We start from the raw sequence: 13,634 nt of genomic DNA, 5'->3' as shown, positions 1-13,634 counted from the left end.
GACCTCTCCTAACTTTTCTGACATCTCTTACCTATAGTTTCCTTAGAATTCGGCCAAAAGACAACTAATTAACATAAAATAAGACCTTAGAGAAAAAACTTCTTTATTATTAACCAGGGTTTTTTTGCTGGATTATGTGCCTATTGGCCTGGACTGCTAAATAACATCTACACAATGTTTCTTTCATGTTTCAAGAATTGAAAATAACTGTACAAGGTTAAAGTACAAAAGTACACAAGACAGTGGACACGAAATATCCATGTATGAGTTCATCCCATCTGCTGCTTGGTTTGAAAAGTAGAACTTTAACTAAAAAATACTGTCCTTCTAAAGTTCTGTCAAGTTTAATGGAAGTGGGTATAACCTGATTACAACACTAACACCAGTATCACTGATCTGATATTTACAAAAAAAATTGTATTTATCAATAAATTAAAGTCAATGCAACACCCATGCAAGCTAGAATGCTAGCTTTTTGGTGAACAAGGACCCAACATTTGAACAAGAACCTTCCGAAGTCCCCAACTTTAAAATTGCTTGTTTTCAAACTGCATCCATTCCTCGCATTGAAGATGTAAACCCCAATCCCATTCCTCTTTGCGTATGCGTCTGTGATCTTGCCATTTCATACTGTGCATCTAGATTTCTGAAAACCTCTTCCTGTTGTTTCAGCGTTTTGTAACTCTCTTCATCAACTGAACTACAGCCAGCTTCATCCTCACTCTAGAAACCAGATAGAAGAAAATAAACATTAGCTTTGTATAAGTGCTTTTCATATGCTACAGCTGTCCTAAATTCTTAGTAATTTTTTCAAAGGCATAAGAATTCAAGCATCTGATTTTACTGCTATAACATTCCAGCATAGCTTTTGCTCTCAGTGATAAAGAAACACGTATATTCCTTCACTAAGATCCTTTTTCTAACTCAAGTTAAAAATCTCCATTTATCTATACAGAGATAGCTACAAAATTTGAACATCGCATTATGAATATTGAACTGTTACTATTAGTATTGAACAATTACCCCTTGTCACAGATCTGAACAGATTCAAGAAACATGATTGAATTCTAAAATTTAGATATTGCTTGTAAACTTTAATAAACAATACTCTAAGTATTGCTTATTAAATAAATTATGCTTATTAACTAAATTAAACAGTAAGTTATACTGTAAGTATCACATAGCAACAGGTTAACTTGGAGAGTGCCTTACTAACTAAGGATGTTAAAATATACCTGATGTCCCAGAGTTAATAGGAAGTTTAATTATACATTCATAACTCTTTACCTTAATGCCCATCAGTTTTCTGAACTTGACATTTTGGTCCTTGTTTCCAAAATTTAATTTTTCCCATATTTCTGCAGACTGTGATTTATCCTGCACAAGATTAAAACAAACATCGCCTTTTAACATACTTTCCTGTTAATATCACAATGTAATAGCAAACATACAAGCTGTATTAAAAATGAGACCACTGTGTAGCTGTAGCAAAGCTGGAGGTAAAATGTTTTCAAGTTATGTCTGACATCCCTGTGTATCCCCACAGAAACTTTTTGTGAGGAAAATCTGCTTAATTTTTGGTTTCAAAATGACGTATCATCTTTTCTTGGACAGATATTTTCATTTTCATGAAGTTTGGGAACCTTGTCAGAACACAGGCCCAAAATGAATTATGGAATTTATTTATCTTCAAATGAATGTCTGATGTTAGCCATCACTTTTCAGTAAGAGACTGCCTGTATTTGGTATTTACTGTGAAGTTTTATTTACTAATAAAATGGACATTAAAATTTTTGAGGTATAATTGCATCTTATGGTATCACCTGTTTTCCTAAGGCTTGTGTCACTACCACTTTTCATTGAAGGTGTGGTCACCTTAGTCCTTTCACTTCTCCAGTTTTACGCTGAATGTTTTTAATAGGGTGTATGAAAGCATTTTATCTGAAAATAATATTAATAAGCATTCCTGAACTACCAGTTAGATGTTTCCAAACAAGTTTTTAAGAAAGTAAGACATTACCCCTTCCTTTTTGCCTTGCCAAAGCATCTTCCGCTTTTTCTCTTGTTCAGCAAATTTCATGGGATTCACTGCTGCTGGGTTGTAATAGCTAGGTACGGCTATTCCAGTCTCTGCTAGTGCTTTTGCTTGTAGTGCTGCCATTTGAGCTGCCATTGCTATTTGAGGAGTTACTTGTGTTCCCGATGCCAGAAGAGCAGCAACATTAATAACAGAACCTCCAGTGGCTGCAGCTGCTAAAGAACAGAACAGTAACTTGTATCAGTAAGTTCGCACTTTTTTTTTTTTTTTCCAAAGACAAGCACTTCCCTTCATTAGCAGTTAAGTTGAAAATAAGAAATGCAGGATAATTTATAAATGCTATGTTTATATTCTAAGAAACAGTTCTCCAATAGTTTTGGTAAAAGTCTAAATAATGTACCTCATGCTTCCAAATATCACTGAACTGGTAACAGCTTCCAAATTCTTGCTTAATGGCACATACAGGAAGGGTCCAATAGACATCACAAAATTGTTTAGCAGCCTAACATACAACATTTTTGATACCAAGTCATCAATACTATAAAAAGACAGTAAGAAATCCTAGGTTATTCCCCCCCCAATCTGTCTGATCCCCCCTCCCCTTTATTTCCTATTTCTACTTGTCATTCTTGGATGAACCAATTTAACAATTAACCAAAGGAAAGACAAGCTGCACTCAGCACATAAGCCTGCATTATCTTCCACCCATGTTATTCTTCAGTATTTAATATAATATTCATAAGTTACCTGCAGCCATTTCCTGTTGCTTCTGTTTTTCAACCATTTCCTTCTCTCTCTGTTCTTGCAATTTCTTTGCTCTCTCCAACCTAGAAATAAATGCATGAGTATAAAAGTATTTAGACACGCAAAAGTCAACAGCAACAGCTTATTTATATTACATTTCATTAAAATCATAACAATTTCTGACCTTCTGGCTAATGCTTCCTGTGCATCCATAGCTGTATTTCGTCCCCGAAAAGGTGGCGGACTTGGACTCCGGCTATGACTCCTGCTGAATCTTCGGGGCTTTTCAATTCTTTTCTTTCGCTCTCTGTAACCAAATTGAAGACATTTACTAAAACAATGAAGGTATATATACAAATCTTAACATTACATAAAGCATTCAATCATGTCTCTCAAAAGCAGTAAAAAGATTAATTTGCAGAGCTCTCAAAAACAGCTTTCACAGAGATTATACTAGAAGAGTGGAACAGTCACACTTGCATTTTAACAGACTTAAAACAGAGTTTTTCCAACTTCAAGATCTAACAATATCTAATTCTGGGTATTCATTTACCCTCTACTTAGCGTAAGGGATTTTTCATTCCAACTCCTGACAAGCAAAATTGTCATGTAACTTCTGGTACGTCAACTGCAAGAAAACTAAAGTGGATCAAGGCTCAAGAAGATTTTAAAACAATTAAGACTTAACAGTGCTATTATTATGTTAGAAATCAGCATTGTGAAGTCAAAAACTGGAATACTACTCAGAGAAATTACTGTTCTCCTCCTCTCTGTACTTGCCACTGAATGTTCTTTGCGCTACTTTTTGAGGGAGGATATCAAACTAGATGGGAGAACTTATTTAAGCACTTTTTTAAAAAAAAAAATAAAGCTCTGAAGAAGGACAGTTATCTGTGCAGAGGACTATGATGCATGCATTATCTGAAGACTGCAACTGAGAAGAATCCAACATGAATTTATTTTTAAGCAAGACAACAAAACATCCAGTGCATCTATCATTTAGTGACCTCTCCTCCCAAGTATAGGTTGCTGTTATAGGATATAAATCTAGTTTATTTTAAGCAGCAGCTGCTAAAAATACACTAACTACCATTAGCAGTTATTTTTCTTTGCCAGGATGATTAATAACTACTTTACAAGAAATAAAGGTTTATCCTTATTTAAGCCTCTGGTTCACATTTTGAACGAAGTCATAAATTCTAGAAATTTCCAACAAAGCTTGAATTACAAGAGAATCACCAGATTTGCCATCAACAATAAGTTACGATGCACATGAGATGTTTCTGCAATTTGATACTTAAATGTTCTGAACCATCTGACGTAATGACTAACATGAGTACAGCCACTTTAAATGGTATTCAACTACTCAGTTTCTTCTGTTTGCAATTTGTGCAGCATCCCCAAACATCATGAAATGCAGCCTGAAGTCATAAAACCGATCCTTGTTTACATGACAAATCTGGTAGAATACAAAGGAGTCAAGACTTATCTTTTAATAGAAGATGGCAAGATGCAGATTCAGGCACTGGGAAGTGACAGATCTGCATTCCTGAGATAAGATGTAATGCATGTTTCAAAGATACCTTCATTTTTGCCGTGCTGACTATTGTAGTTTGGTCTTGTCTTTGGTCTGATGCTTTATTGCACTGGTAAACATCAAGGAAATAAATATTTGAGCTTTTGTATTTAAGTATTTTCATTTGAAACAAGCAGATGGTGTCATGTTTTCCATCTTTCATTTAATCAGAGCAATGCAACAAAAGAAAAGGTGTATGTGCTCACAGAACAAGATTACTTTAAACGCTAGTGAGGACAGATCACTTGGTAATGTGAGCTTGAGGTTATGCAAAAATCACCGTGAGAAGGTCAAGCTCTACTGTTCATAAATGATATTGTCATAGCCTGTGAACTGCAACACAGCAACACTGCATTTCATAAATAGGGGGAATTTATTAGTTTTAACAAGCTAGGTTTTCACATCTTGCTTATCTGGCTTGTGAAGAGTTTTTCTTGAAGTCTGCCTCATAATTATCTTTCCCACAGCTGCACCTGAGCTCAGAAATGATTAATTGCTCTAATTGCTCTAGCTAGCTACTGATAAAGACTCATGCCTCATTTACTCTCCCTTCCCTAGCATATGAGATACAAAACAATACCTAAAAGAAATGGATTCTTGCAGTCTATCTATCACAGTTAAAGAAATTCTTAAGCTATGATTATCCCTTACTACGTCTTCCCACAACTGCTGCTCTGTTTCAGGTAATTTGAATTCTACTGCAGAAGTTAAAAAGGGAAAGAAAAAAAGTTCGAGATGAGAAGTTTCATGGAGCCATTACACAAAGTGTTCAAAGTGACTTTTTATAAATTATGTGCGTTTAAAGCTCTTAATACCTGTAAACAATGGGAATCCAGAACCTTACACGTCATGCTAAAAGGTGGCTTAAGTACCAGTAAGCACAAATAATGTGTGTATATCAACTGAAGACCCAGCTCTACTCACCCCAGCTGAAAGTTTGGTAGAAAGCGCATGCCAAAATAAATCGACACAAACCATGTAATTCAACATGTTCTTCAGAAACATAAGTCTTCTTAACAGTTTCTCAAGTGGTGATGTAGCGTTACATTCTTAAGTCTCCAAAGGTCCACTGTAATATTGAGTAGTCATACCCACTATCTTCACCATTCAAATATGCAATTTAAAATATGCTAGTAAAAAATATAACTAAATGAACTGAACACTGACAACACTTTCTTGGGAGCTTTGAAGGGACATCAGTTTGCGTCCTAACTACTTGTTACTTTAGACAAGCAGGGTGGAAAAATACACAGCTGTCCCCACATGTAGTCATTATATCGTATTTCAACTTACTCATTCAGAAAATCCTACAGGACATTAAGAACGTGACACATGCAAATAGACTGACACATGCAAGTAGACTGAGAACTCCACAGCAAAACACTGAATGAATCTTCGGCTAGAAAACATTAACTCCTGTGCAGGGAGGAAAACCTTAACTCTAGCCTATTCCAGGTGAGGCATTAATCTCAACTCTGTCAGACACACACAATAAGCTAGCATTTGTTCACCCAGATAGTTTCAACCTGTGCTTCTGGAATTTAAGACTGAGGAACAAATGGAAGCACCCAAAATAACAAGAAAAAGTAGTTAATATTCTTTTTTGCAAAGCTCAACATGAAAGCTGGTAATGACTACGAAGAGTAGTACACAGATCAAAAACTGCCCATCTGACTCAGTTCATCTCAGCACTACACTACCTGTGCTAGTTCACCAAAAATACACAAATATTTAAACAGAGTTTGTTGAATAGATCAGAATTAGCAAACGCCCTGTTCAGAAGGCCCACTTCTCTTTTTTGACATATACATAAAAACAGATAATTAAAGTAGTCTCTGCTAACTATACTACTCTCGCGTAAGAGACATGAAAATGTCAGTTGCATCTTACTGTTTTGTTTTTTCCTACATAAATATTCCTAACTTAAGATGGTAAATTCAGCTCTGACACAAGAAATCCACAGAGCTTGAACTGCGGTAATCATACCACTCAAAACATTATTTACTTTCCTTCTAAATTATCAGCCAGCTTTTTTAAAGCAGTGGTTTTAGACAATACCCTCAAAGTAACTATTAAGCTGCTTGAAATGCTAACATGAAAACATAGCATGAAAAGCTGAGAAGCTGAGACATGTAAGCTGTCTAGGACAACTGTTTCTGTCAGCATAGACGCACTACCCAGCACTTAACCCACTGTGTTAATACAGCTAAGGGGAAAAAAACACAGTTACACTGAATAGGCATTAACTGGCCAAATCCAGCATTCCTTTATACAGCAGCACTCTATGGAGTATTCAACCATCGCCACTAAGCATATGTCCACGTTAACACTTACCTGCTTCTACTCCTAGTTCTGCTTCTGCTTCTACTTCTATGTCTGTGTCTAGATCGTGATCTTGAACGAGATCTTACACGGCGCTTTCTCTCTCTGCTGCGAGATCGGGATTTTTTCCTATCACGACTTCTACTACGATGACGTCTGAAACACAGGTCCCAAATTCCTCATGTTTGAATTCAGATTTTAGTCAAGGACTTACATTCAAGTTTGTCACCACAGGTCAAAATGCATCAGGTAAGGTAGGGTGGACTGCAAATATCACATGGAAACGTTCATGCCTGAAAGAACTTAGAACTAGGAGATGAAATAAGACTGGAATGAAACACTACCATCAGCCACCACTGACAAGTGACTTATGCAGTTTACTTAAAACTGTCATACTCATCAACATAGCTATTTTTATTTGTTCACTGAAGTGCACACCTGCACTTCTTTCCTGTCAATGCCAATAGGGAACATAAAATATGCTCCACTGATAATTTTTCTATAATCTGTTTGCAAATTATAAACTTGGGTTAACATTGACAGATCACCTATATAAAAACCTTACAGGTACTTAGTAGATTTACTCAGAACTAATCTGGAAAAAACAAGTAGCAAACACACTATCCAATCAAATCCGAAACATGCAATATATACTGATGATACTTCAGAGTTAAATTAGGTCAGCAACAAAATTCAGTTGTATGTTAAAGTCAACCCAAATTCTAGACACTTTTTTTTTTTTTTAAATCATATAAAACAATTTACCTTTCACGGGACCTGGACCTTGAATGACTCCTCCCCCTTGACGATTTTCTCTCTTTGCGTTTATGTCTATCCTCACCATTTTCAGATGAGTTTAGGCTATCTCTGCCCTTGTCAGAAGAATGTTCTTTGTCATTGTGGTCTTCAGATTTGTGCTTCTTGGAGGACTTCTCTTTGGATTCGTGTCTTCTTGCCTGTTTTAAGAAGAAGTTGGTTCTTTCAGGAAAATAGTGCAACAAAGAGAGTTAGTATGGGTATCAGAAGATAAAAAATGATAAGTTGTGATGCAACATTAGTAACCTTAGGAGTGTGACTCAATCAAGAGTGATGGGCTACTTTACCTAATGCCACCATCTACCCAATGTTGCAAATGCACATTATAATTTATCCCCAATTTCCCTCCCCCCGGCTGTCTAAAGGAGTTTTGAAAACACCCATCAAGGTATCTTTACACAGCTTCCATGAGAGTTCACAGCATTATAACCAAAACAACTGTCATTCTCAGTCTTTGTCCAAAATTCAAAACACATAGTATGTGCCTATCTGACAACTTACGGATAAGCATATATACACAATCACATTTCTAGTTAACATTAAGTATTTGTCTAAGTCTACCATGTAAAAAGAATCATTAAAATCCATTCACACAGTTGCAGACATACACTATTTTGCTTTTGGAACTAAAATACTCCTCTATGGATCAGTAGATAATTGTTTTTTAGAGCAAAACTCTCTTCAGTCAGTAACTTCTAACAGTTTGTAAGAAGCAAAATAGGAAGTTATATGGTCAATCCCATTTTTAGTATTTAAAACCAACATGCATTACTCCAGTACCTCCCACAGTAGATTTAAATTAAAGATTTGCTGCTCCACCATACCGCAATTTCTTCCTGCAGTGTCTCTTAAAAAAAGATTCCTTTTTATAGCTGCAATGCTAAAAATACTTAGCAAGGACAGGCCTGATTTTTGCCAGTGTTTTCCTTGGAGACTAAGTCATGACATCAACACCTTTTCTTAATATACCCCGTTTATTTTGCACTCTTTCTAGCATAGCCCACTTAAGCCCTACACTTAACAATATTTTGCTTCAAGTCAAAATTTTATGATACAACCATTTCAGACTAAAACTCAGTTAATTTTTTTCTCTTATCTACATCTATTTTATGTAAAATACTCTTAAAATCTGTCCATAAGCATAACCCTGTGTCAAAACAAACACGTCAGGAGGTGATGCTGTAACTAGCTTATACCCACTTATCCAAACATTTTTAACTCCTTATTCATGTCTATCAGGTTCTAAATATATTCAGTTATAATTCATGTAGATTTGTGATGTGTTAAGATGCTTTTTCCTGCTTTTACAGTATTTTAACTCCTTGAAGAATTACTTGGTACATAAAAACACGGTTGAATAGTTTAAGGTATTACTTGTACATTATTTTTAAATATGCATTTATATAAGTAGCTGTTCTGATATATATATATATCTTAAGAATTATTATCAATATTTAGTATATAGTCTACAAACAACGGTATTGATCTCGCAAATTAATGAAAACAGTAAATCTACCATGCGACAGTTCATAATATGCTCACAGCGAAATTTAGAAAATGCTAAATACACTAAAACTAGATATAACAGAATGGTAAGAACACTGGACAATTTTAAGCAAGGATTTTTTTTTTCTGAACATGAAAACCACTTGTGTTTTTTTTTTTTTTTTTAAATCAGTCTTCCAGGCACACACTTAGTAATAAACACCATTATATCCCATAACGGATTTAAGATACTTTTAAGGGAAATATGAGTTTGAATGACTAATAGTTACCTTATCATGAAGTAGGCTTATAATTTTGCTATCTGAGTCTGCAGCGTCTTCAGTTCAGTCTCTTCGCGCATTAGCACGCTGAGTATGATTTATTATAGAAATGTTATCATGTGAGCTAAACAATATATTCAATTTCACAAAAATTCTCCTAGATTATTTTTCCTTTTCCTTTCCTTTTTTTTTTTTAAAAGAAAAAACAGAGCTTCCATTGGAATTGGGGAAAAAGTTCCTGACCCAGGTAAAAGTTAGAAGTCCCTCATCTGACCCAGCCTGCTATTGCCCCACATGGCTTTAGCTTCCTTTCTATTTTGATGTTCCTGGATTGTTCATTTCATCTCTTCTCTGGTGTGTAAGCCAGTGATTTCCAAAGCATTATTGATGCTGTCTCTTCCACTCCCTTATTTTTATATATATATTATGAAAAAAAAAAAAGACAGCCTTCTGAAATTTTGCTGCTACTGTCATGTTTCCAGCTGACCTAGCTTGTTTGTCAAGCTATGAGTCTTTAGAATTAATAGATGCAATAGACAGAGCTCAGTCAGGTGGGTAATTGTTTTTAATGTGTTTAAGTAAATTGATATTTATTATTGGAAGTCCTGAACATTGGCCAGGATTAAAGCAACCGAAGGCTTTTGGTTAATGGAAGCTCTGTGAAAGTCATCAAGAACACCATTCTACTTCTCCATATGAATCCTTTCACTTGGCTGTTTCCACAAAAAAAAAATAGAAAGAAATAAAAAAGAAATTAAGTTACTAGTTTCTGAAAGCGATTTTCTATAAAACTATTACCTTGTCAACATGATGGCTGCAATCATGCTTCACTATGAAAGGATCTCCATATCCATTTTTAAGCTTAAAGTTTCCAATTTCTTGTACTTACCATAAAAGTCATTTACATAGGTTTACACATATGTGCATTACTACAAGGTACTTTTAAAGCTGTACTGTACAATTACCTAATCACTACAAAGTGTTAATTACCTCTTTGCTCCTGCTCCGGCTTCTGTGTTTTCTTCCTTCAGCATCTGGAGAAGAAGATATTTATTATCGTTTACTACACTAAAGAGGAGATCAGCTGACTATGATCTTTCAGTTTCTTTTAGTTATTCCACTACATAAAGCCAAGAACAGAGACTTAAAACACAAACAGTACTATTTGAATACATACTGCAGAACATGAATTCTAACCATAAACACTTCATTCTTTGCATCTGTTTAAGCTCTGACAGCAAAAAGTAAGTTTGTGTCATATTCTAGGCACACTGTATTTTTCCACAGTTACCTTCGTTTTTGTCACAAACCATGTAAACGTATCTCTTACTAACCAAACCTAATTAAAATAAAGACAGTAGTACATTTGTTTTTTCCTGAACTATTTTTATTATTAGCCTTCCCATAAGATCCTATGAAGACTAATAATGTACATTCTTAACACTTCTACCATTTAAATTGAAAAAAAAAATCAATATAACATATTTGAAGCTACTTATTTTGATTTTGCATCTTATTTTTTTCCTGTTTTACCAAGTTACTGGAATTGTCTATGAAACAGCTTTATAGACATTTCAGCTCTATAAGCATATACAATTTAATTATATCAAAGTAAAAAAAAAAAAAAAAACAACAAACAAAACAAAACAACAACCAACAGAACTTTACTAAGCATCTTTGCTTATATGAAGACCATACCTGACTTCCGTCTTCTTTCCCTTGACCGTGAGCGGGATCTTGAATAATGATGCTTTGATGTTCTGGGAGAACTAGAGGCATCTGATTGTTCCTTTTTCTTCTCTCTTTCTGGAGAGGACTTCTCTGGGGCTACTGCCTCTCGTTCTGTATCACTGCCCTACACATGAAAACAAAATGATTAAGAATCAAAAACTTCAGATTTCAAAACAAGAAAAAATTATTTACTTCGTACTTCCTTGGATGACACAAAGTTGTTTTCCATGAAGACAAGCCTGTGAGTAGACACCCCATTATTAGTTAGGCAAGAGCTGGACAGCCTTGCAGCAAGCTGTGTAACTGCATACAGATTGATTTTTCAAAACTTTATTACAGAACTAATGTACAGCAAACATTTTGCTCTCTTATAACATCAGAACGTGCTTTACTTTTTCCATGAGCTTTCAGTAAAACTACACTCTGAACTCTAGTTTTTATTACTTTTTTTATTACTTTGAAAATAAGGCAGCTGATTTTTCCTAAACAACAGATACGAGTACTAATTAGATCTCTTGATCACTGTGGTTAAAACAAGCATATTAATGGTGGACTTTCTTAGTAACACGCTACAGCATGTTATGAGATACAAATCTATAGAATTTTATTTCAGCTACTACTGTTCAGTCTGCCCAATTCTTTATTAATTTGCAGATGTACAGAAATTTATCTGTACATCCTTTAGAACATAACAGAATCTCTCGAAGTTAGAGAGAAAGCAGATCTTTACCTCTTGTTTCACATAGTACACCATACCTAGTTCAAACCAGATCAACATCTGGAGCATTAAACACTTAAGACTGCATCTACAGCATAACTTTAACTACTGCCTCAGTGACCATTCTGAATACTATTAATACTCCACCCACTATCCTGAAACAGCAGGAACCAACTCCCTAATTTCTGATCTTAGCCATCACAATCCTCAGCATTCCTCAACTATCAGATGCTTCCCTACATTTCTTCCCCCTCTACTCAGTCCCTCCTCTTTTTAACCTAAGGTTTCCAAAAAGACTCACCTAACAGTAGTTTCAAAGAAACTTTCAGATCTATATTAAATAACGTTTTGAAGTTACTTGAGATGATAAGGAAAATACCAGCTAACTCTCTAAGTTAAATGTAGTATTCAGTTGGATGAGCCCACTGCCACATTTTCCTAGTCCCAGTACCCATACACACTGCTGTTCATTAATGTCCTTGTGCTCTCTCAGCCTTCGGAAATTACAGAGCAAAAAAAGCTGACAGACTTCAATGAGACTGTTTTCAGTTCTTAAATTATTGCTGGACTGGCCATGGGGTCAGGATTTACATCTCACCTAGTACTGCAGAGTAACCTCAAAGATAACAGTTCCAATTTAGATGAAAAGCAGAAAGTCCATAAATAATTTTCAAGCCTTTTTTACAGGGAAAAAGCCTATTTTTAACAGATTATGTAAACTGAGAAACCATCCTTTTCATGAAGAAAATAAGTTTTCTCCAAAAGTTCTGTTAGGCTATTGGTCAAGTTTCAAAACAAAAATTTACAATATCAGATTCAACACCAAATGCTACTTAGAGTCCACATAGAAAAGCCTTACCATGTTAAGAGCCTAGTTTTTCTGCACACTCGAAAAAATTAGGCAACTTTTGGAAAAAAAAATTATTCGCATCAGCTTTAGAAAGCTACTTCTGCAGCACCTTTACGTGAAGCCTAACAATTTTTAAACATTAACAAAACTAAACCCTCAGCCCGTGTACGAAGGGCGGTGATCTTTTTTGGACTCTAAGCAGAGAGAACTCCAGCAGAGAAGTTTCCCAACAACGTTAACCACACAAAGGGGCAGAGATGCAACTAATTAACCACTAACCTCAACAAGACGATAAAAACAGCGGGCCTGTGAGCAATCACAAAGAAAAGTAAGAGGGAAGGGGGGGCTGCATCGACAAGAACCGAGCACGGCCCAACCGCCGGATCCTTCCCCCCCTTCCCTCTGCTGCCTACAAGCCTGCGCCCTGGGGGAAGAACCCGCTCCTACACCCCCAGCATCCCTTTCCTCGGCTTGCAAACGACAGAACTGAAGCCACGGGGCCTCTCCGCTTCTCCCTACGCCCGAAAAGACGAGGCAGAAACTTCTGGAAGCGGGAGGGAGAAGCAAAGGGGGAGCGCGGCCCCCCCCCCTGCCCGCGGCCCATCATGGCGGCGGGGAGCCGCCGGGCGCCATTTTGTCTCTCCGCGCGCACGGCTCCCCGCCGCCCACCCTCCCCATCCCGCCCTCCTCTCCCCTCCCGGCGCCCAGCACCCCCCGTTTCGGCTCCCTCCGCCTCTCCCCGGCTCCTCGGCGGCCCCTCACCGCCATCTCGGTGCGCCCGGGCCGCCGCCGCTCCCCCTCAGCAGCTCCTCGCCGCGACGCAGCCTCCCTCAGCAGCGAGGCGCCCGGCCCCGCCCCCCTCCCTTTAGCCGCCAGGTGCCCGGATGGAACCGCGGGCGGGGCCCGGCGGCGAGCGGCGGGCGCTGCATTCTGGGGGGGGAGGGGGGAGGAGGGCGAGGCCGTGTCCTAGCAACGGCGGGGCGGGAGGCGCTCGCGAGTGGCAGAAGCGTGGCCCACGCCGCGACCCGTAGCGGCAGCGGCGCTCCCGCCAATTTGAAAGCCTGAGGTGGCTG

The 13,634-nt window shown here is 37.3% G+C and overlaps 2 protein-coding genes across 5 annotated transcripts in view; one reads left to right on the top strand and one right to left on the bottom strand.

The window, feature by feature from the left end:
• Positions 1-86: 86 nt before the first annotated feature.
• Positions 87-13,408, bottom strand: RSRC2 (arginine and serine rich coiled-coil 2). 4 transcript variants are annotated; one of them, XM_082774277.1, is made up of 10 exons: positions 13,324-13,408; positions 10,961-11,117; positions 10,253-10,296; positions 7,446-7,658; positions 6,693-6,836; positions 2,967-3,089; positions 2,786-2,865; positions 2,021-2,253; positions 1,288-1,377; positions 87-723 (listed from the first exon to the last, which is right to left on the bottom strand). In XM_082774277.1, exons 2-10 carry the CDS (start codon positions 11,039-11,041, stop codon positions 544-546), a joined length of 1,188 nt encoding a protein of 395 aa, XP_082630403.1. In that variant the 5' UTR covers positions 11,042-11,117; positions 13,324-13,408; the 3' UTR covers positions 87-543. The 4 variants fall into 4 exon arrangements, with proteins under 4 accessions (XP_082630403.1, XP_082630401.1, XP_082630402.1 ...); XM_082774275.1 differs by having other exon boundaries at positions 7,446-7,636; positions 13,324-13,402; XM_082774276.1 differs by having other exon boundaries at positions 2,021-2,250; positions 7,446-7,636; positions 13,324-13,402.
• The window catches only part of KNTC1 (kinetochore associated 1), a 40,580-nt gene continuing 38,098 nt past the window's right edge, over positions 11,153-13,634 (top strand). Inside the window, exon 1 of the mRNA XM_082774281.1 lies at positions 11,153-12,889. The gene's annotated coding sequence lies outside the window, so the exon portion shown is untranslated. The remainder of the gene's footprint in view (positions 12,890-13,634) is intronic.

The sequence above is a fragment of the Aythya marila genome (assembly GCF_965140915.1).
Source record: "Aythya marila genome assembly, chromosome: 17".
NCBI lineage: Eukaryota > Metazoa > Chordata > Aves > Anseriformes > Anatidae > Aythya > Aythya marila.
The sequence above is the reverse complement of the archived record's forward strand: the minus strand, read 5'-3'. Positions and strand labels throughout refer to the sequence as shown.